Here is a 21109-nt window from a genome sequence, read left to right as displayed (position 1 = left end):
ATACGTACATATATGTTCAAAACTCACGCTGATCCTAAATGCGTTTGCTTGAAATTATGCTGCATTGATTTTAAGGGAAATTGTTTCCTCATAAGAGTGACTGGTTAGGATCGCAGCATGTACCCTGTAGTGTTCAGATTGGGAAGCGTGCAAAAATTATAATCATGTTCCTTATACGGCTGCTGTTCTGTAACTATAGCTCTTACTTACACATCGAAGCTACATGGGAAACAATGAACCAGAACTGCTTAGAGAATCTCGGGAATTCTCTAAGATGCGCAGAGTTGTCTAAAGGGCGCTTCAACTTTGCGCAGGAAGATTGGATCAAACAGTTCCTCCTTACCTGCTAAACCTCAAACATTTCAAATATGCTCAGCATGTCTTTTTCTCTTCACCCCACTGCCCTAAAGATGACCTCGATGGATATAAACACATTGCTGTGCTGCTTGGGTTGATTTCGTCTGTGTTATGTCTCCCGTTGCGTTTTGTGGAAAGAAGTCGGGAGAGGGGAGATTCCTCCCCTTTCCTGAAGATCTGTTACATTAAATCAAAACGCTGCCGTGGACAGCCTGCAGCTGAAAGGCAGAGAGAAGAAGGCGCACGGGCTGAAGCGTCTAAAAAAAAAAAAGTCGAAAGACGTGGTGGAATGGGGTGTGTCCATTGCAGAGGTTCTGGCTTGAAGCGTAAGGAGACGTAGAGCGGTGCTCGGAGGGGGGAGGCGGAGGCGGGGAGGTCTTTCGCGGCTCACGTTTGTGCTTTGGGTGCAATAGGACGTGTTCCTCACATGTTCTTTTTCTAATTACCAGCAAGAAAGTTCTGCTTTCGTTGGGCTTGGCTTATTCAGCATATTCCCCCTCCCCAATGAGTCACACCGAACACGTAATCCCAACCGCTGCCTGAGTGACAGCGAGCCGGCGCGAAGGCTTCTTGTTGTCCCTTTAAAATCCGAATCCAAGGGTAATGATTTATCAAGCTCGTATTATCAAGAAAATGTCATACGAAGGGCACCTTGCTATGCACTGACGCAAACCCAGTCTTTCCCACGGAGGTATAGAAAGCTTTGGTCTTGCCGGAGCAAAACCCAGTCTACCCGTTTTGCCTGTGCTGCTGTTTTTACCTCTGCGGGTTCTATCTGATGCTACTTTAGACATGGTAAGTGATGGGGCTCTGGGTTTCCCTCTCTCTTTTCTGTTTCTTTTGGGAATGTTTAGGCTGGGGGGAAATTGTATTTTTTTCTTAAAATGTAAAGTGGCTGCAAATTAAGTTTGGGGATGTGGTTCAGCCTGCAGCCCTGAATACACTTCCTTGAAAGTGAGCCCTACTGTACAAAGTGGAAGATGCTTCTGAGTGAAACATACATAAGGAGCGCACTGTTAGACTTGGGAAAGTGTCGACTGCAGTGGGGAGGGGACGAGTGGAGGGTTGGCACTGTCCAGGGTCCTGAACGTCCACATTCCTGGGTAGAGAGCATTCCGCATTCCTCTACTAAAGCGGCACTGGGATGGAAAAGTGGGAAGGACATGCAAAAATGTGGGTGTATTTCAGTGCAAGAGTAAAATTTGCTTTATTTAGTGAAGTTCTGAAGCTGCAGTTATTAATTATGCGGGTTTTGAGGATTCTCGACCCTGAAATCCAAATGCGGACAAAACACTGCCTAAGTGTTTGCTTTTCAACGTCGTAAAGGGTTATTCTCTTAAGGGCAGCAAAATGGGACTTTCTGAAGTTGTGTGATTTTAGTTAGCACCGTTCTTTATTATAACACACACCTTCAAAAGGATTAAGAGATGTAAAAATATATGTAAAAAGTTAAAACACAGGCTGGAAGAATGTGGCCAATATTTAATACTGCTACAGTACAGACGTCTTAAATCTTAGCAATGCAAAACTATACATGCCGACTCAGCCATTTTGTGTTAACTGAGACTTACTCCCAAGTATAGTATAGTATAGTATAGTATAGTATAGTATAGTATAGTATAGTATAGTATAGTATAGTATAGTATAGTATAGTATAGTATTGCGGCCTAAAAAATAAACCTCTGGATTTGCCTGTGCTGAATGAGAAATAAATCCCATATCCTTCTGAGTAACATGCTGAGGATTGGAATTTCAGAAAATACAGTTTAGCATTCGTTGTAATAGATAATGTGCCTTTAACGCTTCTTGCAGACCTTTTCTTTTTTCCACCATTAGACTAAATTATTGAGAAAAATCATTACTGGGGGAATATAGGAACCAATATTATTGAGTTTCGCTATGTCTCGCTAGCTGCATCGAAGGCAGAATGCCGACCCCCCCCCCCATCCAAAGCTAGTGTGCATTGCTGAATGACAGAAAGGAAATGGGGCGTAAAATTAAAGAATCTTTCTACAATGGTGCATGGAGAACAGAGCATCCGACAGTCGTGATGAGAAAATCAAGGAGGTTTGCAAGCAGAGAGCTGGAAGCGATATTGCATCTATCTAATACTGGAATCTGAGGGCGCCGATGCGATTCTAGCTTACTGTATGAAGATTAGCAAGGGGGGTGCTGCCTAAACCGAATCTGCTGCGACGCCTTCGCGATTATCTTTAGCAGTGCAACCACAATACAAATAGTTTATGTCAGGAATGCGCCCCTTGTCCTGCGGCAGGTCCGCTTTTGCTTCACTCTTTTCAATGTGCCTATGCTCTTTCAGGATTACGCCAGTCAAAAGGAGATGAGCAAACAGCTGGTGAACAGCCCCGGGTCAGCCGCCTCTGGGCCACTGGAAAGCGCCGGGATGATAAGAAACAGCCCCGAGACGGAGCTGCCGCAGAACCTGCCTTCCCAAGTCCCGTCCCAGCTGGCCAAAGTCGCCACCGCTCTCGCCAGTGACAACAAAACTTTGCCACCCGACGAAGTCAAGGCAAATGATTCCGAGAGGACCAAAGTTGGCATCTGCAAACTCGCCCCCGTGCAAGACTCTACAGACCCTTTCCCTCTCAAGAACGCCCCCAGCGCAGGGAACACCCTCCAGGCCCACATTGCCCCTTGCAAAATCCCCCCGTTGCAAAGCACAGACGGGGAAGCTAATCAAAGTATTGGTAAGAGTACACTGGAGCAAAACAATGCCAAGGGCGGTTGGGTGAACATGAGCCAGAGCACCGTGGTCTTGGGCACAGATGGGATCACGTCTGTTCTCCCTGGGCGTGCGGTCACTGAGGTAAGTCGTTTTCCACTGTTACTGTCTTGTCTTTCTCTCTCCTCTCTCTCTCCCCCCCCCCACGCCTTTTCGGATCTAACACAAGTGAATTGAACATATGCGGATGTCCACCAATGCCACTTCACACGCAAAATGAATCCCTAATAGAAACTTCGGGTACATAAAAACTAAATCAGATTTAGGCTTGGCAGTGAGCGATCTTGAAAGAAGTCCTCCACCTCCTCCATGCAGTAGAAAGGAGGAAAGCGAGGGTCTGGAAATGATGACAATGATGAACTAGTTATTCTTCTCTCTTAAGCACACAGACTCGAAATAACTCTTCTCTCTCGTTCCTGGGGCTCAGGCACCAATCAGGAAAAGGGAAATGGATCTCCTCCAGCGGATCATAAAATGTGGCCATTATTGGACACTGGAGCGCAAAAAGAGAAATCGATCTATAAGGTGAAATAGAAATTAGCTAAAATGTTTCCCGGCTGCTTACCTGGGAGTAAGTCTATTGAACAGGCTGGACGTACTTCCGAGTAAACATCCTGAGACTGACTCTGCTAACTACGGTACCCTGTTCAACGCACACATATTTCCTTCCACTCAACTGCGCAAAAAGTATTCGCCTGAGCCTGGGAGGGAAACTGACACGTAAAAGCAAACAAATATGAGTATTTATTAATTTCTTAGCCGACCCATTTTTAAGGTTTTGGTGGGCAATGACTATTGTAATACACATTGGAGTATGTTTATTTCCACCCACTTCTGTGATTATGTATCTCTAGCTAGCTTGGCAGAGAGAAACCATAACAAAAAAGGATTAAGTCCCATTGGCCTCTTGTCGTTTGCTGCGGCAGGACCTGCCACCTCCAATCGAAAAATACTCATTACCTTGCACCGCTTTGTCTGAGCGCTATTCATAGCTGATTAACCTAATTAACCCGATCTCTTTCTCTTTCTCTGGCACGTGCGCGAGAAGAGTCCCCCTCCCCTTTAGAGGAGGGACTCCAGTTTGCCAAAGTTCACTCTTCCTTCCCAGCTCTGAGCGTTCCCAGCGCCGCCGTCCAAAAGGGACCCTTGGGGAGCGCTCTTGCCTGTCGAGCAAACGGGAAAGGCAATCAAAGCGAACAACAAAAAAACCACCCAAGCAAAGAGCCAACCGTAGCAGGCCCTCTGCTCGAAGCCCCACCGGGCCCGGGCTCTGTGATCAATCACTCCATCTCAGACAGTTCAATCGTCACTTGGGGTCAGTGAGCAAGTCCCGGGCACTGCGGTGTGATGTAGAAATGGGGCCGGGCTGGTGAAAGCGCGCACCTGGTACCCTGACAAGACAGTGGCCTCTGCTAAGAAACAGAGGCGTCCGCGGCTAGAGGCAGCGCTGTATTTCTCCACTCTGAAGGTGTTGGTGCGGAGTAGAGAATGCTGCGTCCTCCCGTCCTCGTTCACACAATCTGGAGCAGCGCATCTAAAGTCTCGGTTAAGGTGTCCGTTGACTGCTTTTCTGGTCGTGAGGACAGCATCCTACTGCTCCCTCGTGAGCAGTATAAGTGCAAAGACATCCGATTATGTGGTTGGCTCCCTATGGGCTAAAGATGTGCAGTTAAGGCCATGTACATTATTGTGGTTTGCAAAACCGGATTCGACTGTCCATTATAACCAGCGAGGGTTACGGTTGAAGCTTCGCGTGAGAAGCTATCAAACGCAAATTTGTTCACTTTTCAGAATGCCGTTATCACATGCTCTCGAGTGAAGGACAGATATATCCGCCCACTTAGCACAATTAAGTTGCATCACTACGATTTAAAACGATCTAAGCGTCAGTGCTCAGAGGAACTACACTGGGTTACGTTTCAGAAATTCCTCTGAGTTAGATCGAGATGGCTCATTTGTGGGTTCAGCTGCATGTGTTGGACCACATTGCCTAAATAGCGAGCAAGTTTGAAGGCCAGTATTTTCAGTCCCTGCGGTACATTTTTTTGTTTATTCTTGCGATTTGAATCCTGCTACCCACGAGAAACTGGGTATTTTAATCCGTTACGGATAATCTACTGTTTGGCACAGTGTCCTCTTTGCCCTCCCTACAATGTAAACTGGTGTCCAACTAAAGAAAAAAGGAACTGAGTTCGTCCACTTTTAAAATTAAATTTATCTCCCGCTTTTCCTCCAAGGACCTCAAGTTGGCGTATTTGCTTCTCCCCCTCTCCATTTTATCCTCACACAGCAACCCTGTAAGGTAAGTTTGGAGCGATAGTGTCCGGCCAAAGGTCGGGGATTCCAAGCCTAGTCTCCCAGATCGAAGCCGGACTCTCTAACCCCGTGGTTCCCAACATAGGGCACACGCCCCACAGGGGGGCAATTTGATTTTTAAGGGGGGCAATTCTAGAATGTTTAGACCAAGTTAATGGCTTCCTCCACCTGAATAGGAGTTCACTTTTTGAATAATAAGAATTATATGGGGGAGGGTAAATCAAGATTTTAGAGATACTTAGGTGGGGCATGGCCAAAAAAAGGTTGGGAACCACTGCTCTAAGCACTACACCACACCACCGGCTAGTTAACCTCAATCCAAGGACGCATTCGCCCTCAGTCGCGGCGGAGTTTACATTTCCGGGCCGCAACTTTTATTACTTATCTGATCTATTTTATTTCGACAATCGGCGCACCGCTTGATCACACTTTATCCGCCAAGCCGCGCGCGGGTGTTGTGTTCGTGGGAGGGAGCAGGATCGGGTAGTTGGGAAGAGAACCTTCATCCTTTCTCCCCGCAGTCCCAATGAACCGCTGGGCTCAAGGGCGTCACTTTGAATAAAATATTGGCGAGGGGGGAGGTAAGCCCGCCCCCACATAATCGATCATATGACACGGTGCGCGCACAGTATTTGAATGGCAAATGCCCATCAACTTAGGGAAGCAGCCCCACCCCTAATATTTAACGGGGGCGAAGATCCCTCGCCTCTGCCCTTAGGAGTTGTCTATTCGCCCAGAAAGGGAAACTTTCAGCCCTTCAGTGACAGAGGGTCTATGCTTTGCGGACAGGGGACACCCAAGGCGCTGGGGCGGCCTAGGCCTGGAATAAGACAATGGCGGCCACTCAGCCCTGGCGGGTCGAACCAAAGGCCAGCGCGCACGTCCAGCGTCATGACGCGGTTGCTGCTGTATCCCAGCGAAGCTGAGGAAGCCTGAATCTCCTCCTCCTAAGGACAGACTTTTCTTAGGACTTCGGGACCCTCCCCAACGGCGCGCGTGCGTGCGTCTGGCGAGTTTAGACTGAACTTCCATCACCTCGCACGCTCCCGATCGGGTTCACCAAGCCCCGAGTTGGGTGGCGTCGCCAGTGCCTTCAAGTGATCCTCAGGACATTCCCCCCTAATGCTTTGCCTCCTCCCCTCGGCCGAGCCCCTCCACGGAAGCCTCGCCCCTGTGTGTGACTGAAGCTGTGTGGCCTCAGCCCAGCTCCAACCCGGTGCTTCTCCCTGGCGGTGTTCTTCGCAAGAGGCCTCTTCCCCCCCTGTCTTTAGCTCTTCAGTAAGTGCAAGCGCCTCTCTCTCACACAGCCCCATCCCGCCTCACTCTCTAAGCAGTGACTGGAGGGAGAATGGACCGTGTGGTAACTGGGGGTTGAGGGATGGTAAACGACCAGGGGGACAGTTCACGCGCCCGGGGCAAATGTTCCCAAAAGCGCTGTGCGCAGCAGACAGCCGGCGCGAGTCATTACGGCGCCAGCTCACATCTCCCAATCGCTTACTGCTTAACTCAGCCACATGAAGCCTTGAAGTGGGTCCCTCGGCGCACCTCGGTCTCGCCTTAGGCATTGTCAGGTTTTCTGCTTTTGTTTTAAACTTCTCCCCATTCCCGCCCCGATTTAAAGGGTGATGATGCGCGCCAGGCCCAGGACACGTTTGCTCCAAATGCCGTTGGAGTTTGCTTTCCACATTCACACGTGGGGGGTGCAGGCAGGGAAGCTGGCCAGGGATCTTCTTATGACCTCAAACCCGGAGGAGGACGTGATCAGAAGTCACTGTTAAACTCTCGTCGATTTCAACAGGAGAGATTTAAACACATGCATAACTCTGCCAATGGGACTTAAAAACGCCTGGGGCTTTCTCTTGTTTTGTGACAGAGCCAAATGCAGATCAGCGAGTCCTAAGATTCCCAGCGAAGTACCTGTGCGAGTGAATCACCTCTAAATTGCCTAGACTAGAGGACATTTTTCAGTTCATTCTTTTCCCACCCCACGATTGAATGCTGTAGCTCTCAAAGGTCCCCTAAAGACCACTGGGAGCCAGTGTGGTGTAGTGGTTAAGAGCGGTAGACTCGTAATCTGGGGGACCGGGTTCGCGTCTCCGCTCCTCCACATGCAGCTGCTGGGTGACCTTGGGCTAGTCACACTTCTCTGAAGTCTCTCAGCCCCACCCACCTCACAGGGTGTCTGTTGGGGGGGAGGGGAAAGGAGATTGTTAGCCGCTTTGAGACTCCTTCGGGTAGTGATAAAGCGGGATATCAAATCCAAACTACTCTTCTTCTTCTTGCTCCAATAGACGTAACGCTGCAATTTGTGTTTATGGTATGGACTGATGAATAATAATAATAATAATAATAATCTATAATTATTGATACAGTATAATTATAAAACCAATTACTACTGCAACTTACTGCGGTACAGCTTGCCTAGGGATGGCAGCTCAGACATTCCGCATCTGAACTCGTTGTGTGCAATCGCGTCGATGTAATTTTGTTTTTGTTTCTGTCTCCCTCCAGCCGGAGGAGGAGGAGGATGAAGGGGACGAAAATAAAGCCCGGGGAAACTGGTCTAGCAAGCTGGACTTCATCCTCTCCATGGTGGGTTATGCAGTAGGGCTGGGCAATGTCTGGAGGTTCCCGTACCTGGCCTTTAAGAATGGGGGAGGTATGGATTTTCCTCTCTTTTTACACCCTGCAGCTCAGAAAGGGGTAACGCTGGGGCCTTTGATCCACCAGACGGGTTAAACGGAGTGCTGAGCTTGAACGTAAACTGCTTCCTCAGTCAGCTTAAATTCGAGCTTCCCCACTCCCTCTGGTTTCTGGATCGGGCTTTCAGCCAGCGCCTTAGAAGCAAAGGGGTGGGTGCTCCTGATGGCGAGGGGCGGGGCAAGGGGCGGGGTCAGAAGCTGTCCATCGTCGGAAACCCGCAAGCCCTGTTCTAGAAAACCATGGCAGCCAGAGAAATCGATGGCCCTGGGTTTAAAAGCGTGATTATCTCTTGATCTTGGTGTTCATAGGAAAGGTTACTTCACCTTATGTTGGAAGTACCTATTAAGCATCCCATATCACGCCCCTATCCTATAATCTGCGTTGCGTGAAGAATGAACAAAATAGATTTCAAGGCATGCTTGCGGGTGAAGTAAATTCTAACCCGCATTAGTGATCCTGAGTAAAGTCTTTATTCCACCGGATGCAGACGACAAGTGTGCGATTCTGTGTTATCAGTAAAAGGCAAATCATTTGGTTTCAGGTCTGCAGTGAAGCTCCACCACCGCCATTGCAGAAACTGACCTTGGCGAAACCTAATAGAATGTACAGTATACATAAACAAAACATAAAAGGACTGAATGAGTTCTGGATGGATCTCTTCTGAAACGATGACATCTGTTTCCAAATATGCATGTTTAGGATCGGCTGCGATCTTCCAGCTGTGCACCCAGCTGAGCTCAGCGAGACTTGCTTCTGAGTAAACAAGCGCTGGAGATCTCCCAACCTTTTATTCTTCCAAATGTTTCGGGGTGACTACCTCGAAGTAAAGGAAGCGAGGCAATCATTTCAAAGAGGAATTTAAGCTAGAGCAGATTTTCGCAGCAAATCCTTCGGAAAGAGTTTGCATGCGGATGATCATGGTTGCCATTCGACGCAGTCATTAAGAAACCAGCCTTCTTGAACAAATGGGACTCCTTGGGGCCCAAACTGCACGCTAGAGGTGCAAGGTCTCCCAGCGCTCCCTTTAAACTGAAATGCAGCAAGGGGAGACTGCCAATTTGAGCGGAGGGGACAGGGAAGTGTCTGCTGCCTTAGCCCTTTCCGACTATTTGTCCGTTCCAAATTGCCCCCCCCCCAAGCAGCTTTTCTTCCTTCTTTTGGGAACTTCAAAATAAACAGGCAATGGATTAGGGGCTAGAGTCTGGAAAGTGAAGAGACAGTAAAGCTTTCTATCGACCTCTCTGAAAAAAATAAAATTAGATATAGTTGATATAGCAATCAAGCCCTGAAAAACTGCGTGAGAATTTTAAACAAACCTGTCCACTAAACCTTCTTGCTTAATGAAACCCCTCCCCCACCTAATTTGGAAATATTTTTCCCACCAGTTTTAACTACAGTAAGGGGGGGGGGGACAATATCCTAACTGGGAAACAAAAATAAAAAAAATATTTTTATTTATTAGAATTGACAATGCCTAAAACAAAATGACCCCCCTCCCCCGTTCAGAAATGAAAGAGATGTAACATACCTCTCACGATCACAAACGAATATACAGTAGTAGAATGTGCATTTGAAACAATCCGGCTTTCTCAGAGTACATTATTGCCATTAATCTCGACGTTGCTTTATTACTACAGTATAGGACAGGCATCCCCAAACTCGGCCCTCCAGATGTTTTGGGACTACAATTCCCATCATCCTTGACCACTGCTCCTGTTAACTAGGGATCATGGGAGTTGTAGTCCCAAAACATCTGGAGGGATGTAGTCCCAAAACATCTGGAGGGAGTTTGGGGATGCCTGGTATAGGAGTTTCCAACCCGTATATCACATATAGAGAAAACAAGACAAGCCTTACAGATATTAGAATTTCATGCGCGAAAAAGTGCATAGCGTATATTTTCCCCGCTCTGATTAATTGGACTAAGCCTAAATGGCAATTTCTCACCTTCTGCTGACGCTGCGAGTTAACATATATTTTTCTCGTTTGTATGTCTTGGTGTATATAGCCCCTAGCTTACCCATCATCATTCATGTAGTCAGTACACCCAACACCACAAAAGTCACCTTTCTTAGGAACATAGGAAGCTGCCACATACTGAGTCCAAACCACTGGCCCATTTCAGTATTGTCTACACTGACTGGCAAGCAGCAACCTAGGATTTCAGGCGGGGTTTCCTCTCAGCCCCACGAAGCAAATGCTCCAACCGCTGAGCTTTTTCTGTTGTTTTGAGTGAAATCACAGGATTTTGCAGTTTTGGAGAAAACTTCAACTTCACATAAAACAAAAACATTTGGTTGTCTCAAAATCTATAAGAAGTGGTTGTTTATTATGATTCATTTTCAAACGGTGGTGGTGGTGGGGGACTCAACTCTGCTTTTTCTAAACCTCAGTGTTTCCAGGGTTTATTTTTTTTCATTACCCGATATATTTATTAAGTAATCACCATTATTCATACACGTGATTTACCCAATATGCCATTTAGCCAAACTGTTGCTGAATTCGGGTTAGGGCTGAAATCCTGAACACATTTGTTTTGGGATACGACTCTCAGTAAATTTACTCCCAATTCAGTGGGATCGAAAGAAACCACACAGACACACTTATTGTACCTAATCCGAAAGCAGTATACCCAGAAATATATTCTACCGAGTTCATTGAGGATCTCTTCCAAAATGGGCAACAGAACAGGCAGATTAAAGAGCTGCGTCTCAAATTTGCGCAGGCGCAGTCCCTGGTCCAGTGCAAATGATTTGTGTCTTTGGCATCATTGCAAAGCTCTCCTGATTTCGATTTCACAACAGAATTCTGAACAGCAGTCTCAGCGTGGGGAGTCCAGGTTTGCTGAGCTTCCCTCCTAATGTGAGGCTACCACACCACAGCAGCGGCTGCGGGCTATATTTTATACAAGTAACGAACACAGTTGCTTGGAAGACTTCATTGTCAAATGCGTAAATGCCATCCCAACGTGATTTATTTTAAAATTTGAAATTAGGAGCCGGCTGTTTCCGGCGCAATCCCCCCCTTTAAAAACAACGCTGACTTTCCTCCCCAGGACACACTCCAGGAAGCCCTGAGACGCAGTTGTAGGTGATGATGAGAGAAATTATGAGTAGTAATTGAATTAGCTGCACCACCTGCAGCAAGTCTGGCAGCCATTTCCACTCCGAACAGTCAGCCTTGTTTGACACGGTGCAGAAGCAAATCCATAAAATGCCCTAAGGAGAAGGCGGGTCAGGAGCGCTTGAACTGAACAAGGCAGGTTTTGTCGAGGTGGCTAGAAGGGGGAACAGACCTGCACAGACTGAGATCTGGCACGTATTTGCCAGGAAATTAAATCCCACTAAATCTAATGGGATTTAAAACCAGCTATATACACAAGATTGCCCCTTGAACTGGAAGTCTCGTGGATTTCAGTGCAACTGGCTTCCAAGTTAGACTGTAACCTCGCCGTCCTACCCTTGTTTACTCGGAAGGAAGCAACCTTGAGTTCAAAGGGAGATGACTGCAGTCTTAGTAACCCTTACAGAGTTCAGCGGGGCTGCTTCTGGGTAAATATTAGGAATGGGCGTCAATGTGCTTTCTTTACCTTCAAAATAAGGATTGTTAGGATCAGCCTATTTTTGTTTTAATATGCCCTGGTAATTATAACTCTGGGTTTTATGGGGCATGAAAATACCTTCTGCCAATCTGACCAACATGCAAAGCTTTCCCAAGAGAGAAAGAGCCCTGCTTTCTGCCGACAAAGCATCTCTGCGAAGGGTTTCTAAACAGGAAATACATTCCCTTCAAAAAGTTTGGTACTGCTCTGCAGGGGTTTGTGGGGGAAGGGTTGTAGAGTGCTTTTGCAATGCACAAAATAGAGCAGCTACAAAATGTCAGGGTTGTGCCATTTCCCACCCATGCTGTCCCTGAGATCTGTATTCTCTTCTTCCATTAGGTGCATTTCTTATTCCCTATTTGACAATGTTGGCTCTGGCTGGGATCCCCATCTTCTTCCTGGAGGTTTCTCTGGGGCAGTTTGCTAGTCAGGGACCCGTGTCTGTTTGGAAAGCCATCCCTGCCTTACAAGGTGAGCTGAGCAGAAACAATGCCTTGTCCTGTGGCATTTTGTGTGCATGGTGTGTGTGTGTGTGTCTTTTTAACTCGGAGATCATGGTTTTCCTTCAGTTCAAAGCAAGAGAGATGACATGGGTTCTCCTCTGTGTGGCACTGCTACAAGAACAGTGGGTGATGCGCTGCAGTCTGACTTTGACCTTGAGGTGACCTTGCAATGACTGATGTAGTAGTAATGCAGCACTTTTCTGCTTTAGTGGATCCATGCTGCACTTCCCAGCAGGAGGAGAGCATTCCACAGCTGCATCACTTTTTATGGCGTCACGTACATCTCATAAGAAAATAGCACTTCCCTTCAGTGCTAAATATCTCGCACATCCCATTGCCGCATGGTACTTTTCCACTTTTCTTGTATAGGCAGCACTGGGGAGAGCTTTTCCAAGGTTCATGTTGGCTGGTGTGGTGACGACAAATGTACTGACATGAAATGAGAAGAAGCTTTGAAAGATAATTGGACAAATTGGTGGAGGACATTAGGCTATCGATGGTTACTTGCCTGATGGCTCTGCTCTGCTTCCATGGTCAGAAGCAGTATGTTTCCCCCCCCCCCGAATATCAGTTGCTGGAAAATGCAGGATGGAGTGCTCTGGTGTACAGGTCCTGCTTGGAGGTATGCATCTTAACATAGCTGTGAAGTTTTCCCTTTTCTCGTGAGGAAGCCCTTAAAAAAGGGAGAACTTGACAGCTATGCATCTTATGCATCTGATTGTCCCTTGTGAAAACAGGATGCTGAGCTAGATAGGCTCTTCTGACACCCTTAGGAAATTGCAACAAAACAGTGTATTTTAAAAGCATTAAAAATAGATTTTATTAGAGTAATCAAAGCATGATACAATCCAGCAACGCGAAGAACTAAGTGACGATTTATCATTATAATCCCATGATGCAGAATTAGGTATTACTTTGGAACATAGAAAGATTCAATCCAAGATCAATCAAGATAATGAAAATATTATTTTTGTGGAAGCGAGAGTGCTGATATTAATGTAGAAAGTGTTTATTTTTGACCCTTTAGTTTAAATGTAGATCCCATAGAGTAATAAATCACACATGGTCTTCAAGAATGGGGTGACAGCTCCACTGCCCTCTTATATGGCAGCCCCAGATGGATTTTGTGCCAAGACAAAAATATTCTGTTAACCACTACTTGGGAGAAAGCCAAGTTGAATTCAGTGGGACTTAAAAATAGATAGGATTGAGCTGCATGCCATGTTGAACTATTTTCAGTAAAAGAAAACGTCTGAAAAATAAGATGCTATTTAAACTAAAATGTGTTCATGTTGTATATGACTAGGCAGCCTCAATGTTATCCCATACAAATTATGGGATGTGGCAAGTTTAGGTCCATTAATTTCTTTCGCTCTGTGTATGAACTAGTTGGATACAAGCTTATGTATTTTTAGTAGCTTAAATTGTGATCCTCCCTGATCCTTGATCCTTTCTTTTTTTTCAGGCTGTGGCATTGCTATGCTGATTATCTCTGTCCTAATAGCCATATATTATAATATTATATTGTGCTACACACTTTTCTACCTTTTTGCATCCCTTACACAAGTGTTACCTTGGGCTTCATGTAACAATCCATGGAACACACCGGATTGTAGAGATAAAAACAAACTTTTATTAGGTAAGTTAGAGTATGCTTTTCCTTCAAATCTGTATATATGACCATTCTGCCTTGAAGTATAGAGCAATGAGTATTCTCAAGTATGTCTCTATTGTAAACGTTTGTAGTAAAAATGAATTCTGTGCAATTACATCAACTTTTCACACCTTTATTTAGACTTCCTTATCTGTTTATCGATTCTGCCAACATAGTGCCAAAGTAACTTCACAATATATTGTAAACCATAGAAGAAAGGAATCCAAAGGGCCAATTGAGTCCAACCCAAGGCAAAATCATATTTACACCAATTTTCCACAATTCAACTCACCCAGTCAGGACTACAGTGTTCCACAAACAGAGAATGTAGTGATATTACCCAGCACATGCCTGTCAACTTTACTGCTTTTTTGGAAAACTGATTTGGGAGTACAGTATTTCTGGGAAGCAGGATTATCCTTTTTATTTAAAAAATATTTTTTAAAATTGCAGATCTAATTTATTGGAAGCAGCAGCAGCAGCACTAAATACTGTAGATCTAACTAGTGGTGCATTCCAATGCTTACTCAAATTAGTCTCACTGTGTTCAGTGGGGATTACTCACAGGAAAGTATATCAAGAATTCCAGCCTCCTTGACCCAGAGCTGAAATTGAATCAGTAAGATTTATTGCATGCACTTCTATAGATCAGGCCATGTATGGTGTAGTGGTTAAGAGCAATAGACTCATAATCTGGGGAACCGGGTTCACATCTCCGCTCCTCCACATGCAGCTGCTGGCTGACCTTGGGCTAGTCACACTTCTCTGAAGTCTCTCAGCCCCACCCACCTCACAATTTGGATTGGAGGGGAAAGGAGATTGTTAGCCACTTTGAGACTCCTTCGGGTAGTGATAAAGCGGGATATCAAATCCAAACTCTTCTTCTTTATCAGAGATTGTTCTGGTAAACACTTCTTACTTTCAGTCTTCTCTTGGGGTGACATTAATACTTGCAAACAAGGCTAACTAGATTTCATGCAAAAACAGGATATACCACTGTGCACTGTGTGGGATTCACTCACAAACAGGAATAAAATGGATGCAGCATATATATGCATCTTTATCACTTAAAGTCAGGTACAGTATCAAACTACCAGTGATGTCACACTGTATTCTGCAGAGTGTATTGTGTTTTTGAGGGAAACAGTAAGTGGGAACTGGCTGAAATTTGTATGACATTTATGAAATTTGTGACCTGTAGGTCTACATGTGAGTTGCACAATGAAAAGTGGGGGGACACTTTGGTCCCCAACAATTTGGATTAAGGTTCAAGATTCCAAAGTGTTGCTTTGGTCACATAGTCTGACATAATTCCATATGACTTCCATATTTGCATATAGTTGTTTATGAAAACTTTACTATCCTGTCTTTCTTTCTTTGGGAAAGATATCCAAGATTGCTCAGAAGCCTCACTAAACCTCAATAAAAACATTACAACTTTCTTTCTTTCTTTAAGAGTCCAGGTTAGATCAGATGTTAGTTGGCACTTTAAAAAGGAGGGCTTTTCCTTTGGTGGCAGTGTCAACTTTCTGATAGTCCTGAATCAGTGCTAGCTGTTGACTACAACAGCTAAATCTTCATGTAATGAAAGAGAACACAATCCCCTACAAAAGAAAAGTTTGGTTATAGGGGGAGAGAACCTTAAAAAACAACAGGAAGAGTTGTGTACTGAAGATGGTGATGTGCAATTTCTAATGCAAAGAGATAAAATGGAAGAAAACTGTTTTCAAATGACTATTCAAAATAACATATATCGTGGAAAGTGACTTGCAGTGATGTCACAGGCAGCTCTAAACTCAGGGGAAGGAAACATGTGGTTCTGCAGGTGCTTCTGAACCACAACCTATGGCCCTCCAGATGTTATTGAACTATAGTTCCTATCAATCCCAACCAGCATGAAGATGAGGGATGATGGCCGAGACTCATAGAAACTATAGCCCAACATCTGGAGGGCCACAGATGCCCCTTTCCTATCTAACTCCTATGTAGTATGTGAAGCCAAGACACTTTCTCCACACCAAATGACACAACAGTCTCACTTGGAAGGGAAAGAATAGGGTTTTGTTACGTTATTTTATAACCAGCAGCTCTAGCTAGCAGTTTGAGTGCTGATAAGTAGCAGTTCCCACTCAATGAAGCTAAGGCAATGTCATTCAGTCAGTCCAGTCAAGGTTGCACAGTCCTTCCCAGAACAACTTCAGCCTCTGTCTTGTCAATGACTCTTGTTGTGGGAAGGTGCCCTTTGATGTAGGGCATCATTATGATCCCACATGGGTGTTAAGGGCTTTGCCCACAATTCACCTGAAGTTTCATTCTTATCAGGGAACTAATTTTTCAAGTATGCCGCTTTAAATGGCAAGAGATCTAGGAAGAAGGAGCGACAGGATAAGAACCTCATTAATACTGTTGTCATGGATATTGACTCCAGTGCCAGATAGACAAACACAGAATAAGATTTCAAAGATGAGGTAGGGAAGAGGTGATAATGTTTTCAGTGCACATTCCAGGAGCAAAGGATGCCAGAGTTTGGCAGTGCACACTGTACTGAGGGTACTTGCAAATTGGTGGGGATTTCAGTGCAACAGTGTTTTGAGGATTGCAGATTTTATATTCAATATGGATTTTTCTCACAATTAATATGACTACAGTATGAACACACTACTGTGCAGCTATTGACATAATAAGATGTAAGCTCTAACTGTCTTTTTATATAACTTTTAATGATGCAGCTATTCTGCATCTCCATCTAGTAGAAGGACCAGCTCTACCATTAAGCAGAGGGGGATAGCTGACTCTGGCAGCAGATGCTGTCTGGTAGTGGTGAGGTGTTGCAGAACAGACCTATGTGTATTACAGGTGCTGTTCTGTGCCCCAAAGCTAGCTTGCAGACCTCAGGAATGGTGGAGGACACTGTCCTATAATCAGGATTAAAGTAAGTTTCTACTGCCAGTCCACTTGGAAGCAGCTGGAGGGGATGCACAATGTTGTTTGCCTCAGGCAGAAAAATGTCTTGTCAGGTCAATGCTGTATGGTAGTTATCTGAAGCACAGGCACTCAACATCTTGTTGTTGTGTATAGTAGGGATAGAAACTCTGCAGCCCTCCAGATGTTGTGGGACCCATCATTCCTCACCACTGGCACCCTCATCAAAGGCAGCCATGCTGGCTGGAGTTGATGGGAGTTGAAAACCCAGTAACATCTGGAGGGACAACGGTTCCCCATCCCTGGGGCATGGCAGGACCCATCACTCCACTGGAATAAAACTTGTGAATCAGAACTGGAATGCTAAGATATACCATACTATACCCTAAAAACTTTTTTGCTAGTATGAAACCTCTGAGGTTGTGATCCTAAGACTATTTACTTGGAAGTAAATTCCAATTATATTGATGGCTTGTTTAAAACAGCAGGGTGGGGTGGCTAATCCCCAGTTTGTGATGCCTGATTTTCCCCTGCCATTCAAATGCTTCTGGGTTTCTGGTGTGAATAAGACCATCTTGTAGCTAGCCTATTTATCTAGATCCAAAGAACATAATCCCCCCTAAGTCACACATTTCAATATATCTATTATAAACACATAAAATGAATATTTTCTTGGGGGAAAGCGACATATCGAAAATAATGGTTGATATGCTCCACAAATACACAGACCTGTATATGCCTGAGCTTTTATTATATCTTCCATTAAAATATGCCGTGGGAGCCAATTTATTGAAGATGGACTCGTCAGTCCATTCAATTTTTATGTTGCCTTTCCTTTTATTGTATGTATATATCTTCTTCACATTTATTTCCCACCACAGGAATTATAATTAGAAATGGGGGGCCGTTGCATGGCTGTTTATGAAAGCTAGTTTCAAATGTATCCCTGCCACTAGTCACCCCTGATGCCCAGGGTGGCGTTTGTTTGGCCTCTTTCAACTATAATTTGTGGGTGTCAGCTATATAAAATAAATGCACAATGGGAATGAATGCACATGAGGCGGGCTTTTTACCACACTTTTAAAGTAAGTTTTTACTGTGTTACTTTCTGCAAAATACAAAGTGTGTGTGTGTGTGTGGGGGGGAAGCACAAGCTGTTTGAGCACCCAAGATCTACACCTGCCAGATAGTAAGAGGGAGCACATCTCACTTGTGCATCTTCTCCCATCGCTGCTTCTTCAAAATATGTCAACTACGTACAGCTAATTTCTCAGAGTCTGAGAACAGTCACCAGGGGAATGTTGTTGAAAATGGTTTCCCCACAGAGAGTTGCCTTTGGCCAAGTTGTAAAGCAGAGGGAGTCAACATGGTAACCCCTAGATGTTTTGGTTGACTATTCCCATCAGCCCCAGTCAGAATGACCAACGGTCAGGGGTGATGGGTGTTATAGTCTGACAGCAACTGAAGGCTCCCCCTGCCACATAGTATAGAACTACTTACTATGTGCATCTTCCTCATCATGCACTTCATAGTATTGCTTAAATTGGACAGTAGGCTTCCTGTGCTTCCCTTGATGTCCCCACAACCTCCGCGCCAAATCACAGCCTTCACACATGCACCCTTCACTCAGCCATGCTTGAATCATACCAGGGATACTCTGAAAAGGAGAGGGTACGATAAAATCTGGAGGGAAGGGGAAATGTGGGAATGCCGTGATATTAAGGAGAAAGCCATATGGAAAATGAAGAATTAAAGGAGGCACAGGAAGTTTACTGTCCACTTTAAAACTGTGGATGAGCTATCTGTCTGCATAGCTCAGGCATCCCCAAACTGCGGCCCTCCAGATGTTTTGGCCTACAACTCCCATGATCCCTAGCTAACAGGACCAGTGGTCAGGGGTGATGGGAGTTGCTTTGCAATTCACTGTGCAGTTTTTCATTTCACCTACAAAAGCCAGTGCTGACCACTATCAGGGACAGGACACTGGGTTAGATTGGTCACAGCCTGGATATTTTCAAGCTGTTCAGCGGTGTGATGTCTGCAGGCTTGCACAGGCATCCATTTAAAGAATCTCCATCAGCAGCATGGACAAGATGCGTAAGTTAACAGGTGACTTACCCATCCTTCATCATGCCTGGCTTTCTCTAACAAAAGAAACACGAGTTCCTTAATAATCATGCAAAAGTAAAAAAGAGAGAAAAGCTGATGTGGCTGCTTTTTCATTTTTTTTGCAATTTGGGTATTTCTAGAAATATGCAGGGAGCCGTACACCCACCCACACCCACACCCACACCTTCTGTACTATACCTGAAACCAAGAGTGATCAAGCAGTGCCCAAAGGGAATAAAGGTTGTTTGGTTTTGTGCAGAGCTTATATTTATTCCAGAGGCAAAAAAAGATCATATAGGGCAAAGATTTAAAGCTATAGAAGGAGATCTGTGCTAGTGAGGTGAGATGCTGCTCAACTTGTTCTGTTTTTCAGATTTGCTCTCCTGTCCTGAACCTGCTTACTCAGAAATATATTTTGTCTTCCACTGACTTTGATGGGACTCATGAGATTACAGTCTTGTTAACGTTTTGATTTCCCCCGGAGTCTTCATATAAATATCTGAAGGCTAGAATGATGTGTGTAAACATTTCCCCCCTTCAAAACAAGCACAGTTTTGGGCCGTCCTTTCCCCTAGATTGCAAATGGATGCTTTTACTTATTAGCAGTTGTCCATGTAAATGTAATTTCATGCTAGCACCTTCTGGCTCGGTGTAGTTATTATTTTCTGCCTAGCGTCCAAGGTTTGATGGATAGCACTGCATGCGAGGATTTGTTTGTCCTCTGCTGCAAAGTGATTGCGCCCTCTGCTGATCAGGATTGTCTGGTGCATGGAAACCAACAGCTCTACAAAGCGAAGCTGGGTTGGTTTTTTTCTAATAAAAAAAACCTTGCTGCAGTGCAGCAAAAGTGACCTTACGTGTCATCCTCTCATCTCACTCATGCCTCGATACAGTCTAAACAAGGCAAAACCAACCCAGCATATAGAGGTGAACATGTTCTGTTCTACTGTTGTCAGAACTGCCTATTTCTTAGATGCACTCTCAGAAAAATACAAGATGGTTAAGGCTGCAGTCCTGTATCCAAGATTCTCCATGCAGGTTATCTCTGAATAGACATGCGTAGGATTGCACTATAAGCAGGTTTTATTTTTCAGCAGAGAAGATGTGCAAAAAGATTTTTGCACAATTACGTCTTCCAAGAGTGTTCTTCTGAATACATTTGGAATATTACTACCCTTATGTAAAGATGATTTTGTGTGTGTTCTGTCTTTGCAGCAGCACAGTATAGGAGCATTTGGGAAGCAAAGGGGGGGGGGAAGAGTCTCAATCCAACATATTTGTAACATATATTTATTCATTTGGAAGGTCACAAAGACTTTTGTAGGAGAAATAACATTTTTTTGGGGGGGGATGCCTTTTATTTCAGTAGCTAGCTTTCATAACTAGCTACGCAACATTGAAAAGGGTATTTAAAAAGCAACAATTATTCCAAATTTGGGGTATGTCCCACTTTTAAAAAAACAAACAACAAACCCCAAACTATTTTCTTATATCTATATTTACTAGTGTGGAATCCTTATCGCAAACCCTGCAATTCAACGCAGAGTTAGCAACACACTAAAACCATTTTCAATGGGCTTTACAACTAATTCTGTATTGGATTGTGATGGCCTTAGAATTTGTGTATTATTTTCCATAAGCATTTGATTGCAAGGACCAGACAATGAGACATAGGGTACCAGGTACACAAATACAGTACCAACTCCTCAGTAATATTCAACTAAATCTAGAGATGTGCAAAAAATGCGAGAATGGGTGGATAACATACCACTACCCCCTCTGCTGGCCAACTTGGGGCATAAAGCTTTCCTTTCCAAAAAATACTGGGGGTGCACAAAGTTGGAAGCTTGCAATAGCACAGTTTATTAGAACATTAATAGAACATTAAAAGATTAATAGAACAAGGGGACATACAAAGGGATCATTTGACAGCAATTATTTCTTTTCCTGTTTTATACTTCTTGCATCACTAGTAGCCTTCACTGACTTTTAAGAGAATTTCAAAAGTGCTTTTGCCAATTAGCAGAAAGGGCATGGCTTCGGATTAAGCGGAGAGAGTTAGGAGACTGCATTCATTTATGTGGATAATAATTAAATCTGAGCAATTTAAATACCACTCTCTTAATACACTGATTATGTTCTCAAGATCTTTGCTGTCTTTTGGTGCACATGATGATTGTCCTAATGCACCTTGTAACCAG

General features: G+C 44.6%; 1 protein-coding gene across 1 annotated transcript in view; it reads left to right on the top strand.

Moving 5' to 3' along the window:
- The first annotated feature begins 2689 nt into the window (after positions 1 to 2689).
- SLC6A5 (solute carrier family 6 member 5) overlaps positions 2690 to 21109 on the top strand; it is a 61577-nt gene continuing 43157 nt past the window's right edge. Inside the window, exons 1-4 of the mRNA XM_088668274.1 lie at positions 2690 to 3184; positions 7928 to 8075; positions 12060 to 12191; positions 13689 to 13862. Of these exons, the coding sequence (XP_088524400.1) occupies positions 2699 to 3184; positions 7928 to 8075; positions 12060 to 12191; positions 13689 to 13862 (940 nt within the window). The 5' untranslated portion in view covers positions 2690 to 2698. The remainder of the gene's footprint in view (positions 3185 to 7927; positions 8076 to 12059; positions 12192 to 13688; positions 13863 to 21109) is intronic.

Source organism: Zootoca vivipara, chromosome 1, assembly GCF_965207765.1.
Source record: "Zootoca vivipara chromosome 1, rZooViv2.hap1.1, whole genome shotgun sequence".
Classification (NCBI taxonomy): Eukaryota; Metazoa; Chordata; class Lepidosauria; order Squamata; family Lacertidae; genus Zootoca; species Zootoca vivipara.
The sequence above is the reverse complement of the archived record's forward strand: the minus strand, read 5'-3'. Positions and strand labels throughout refer to the sequence as shown.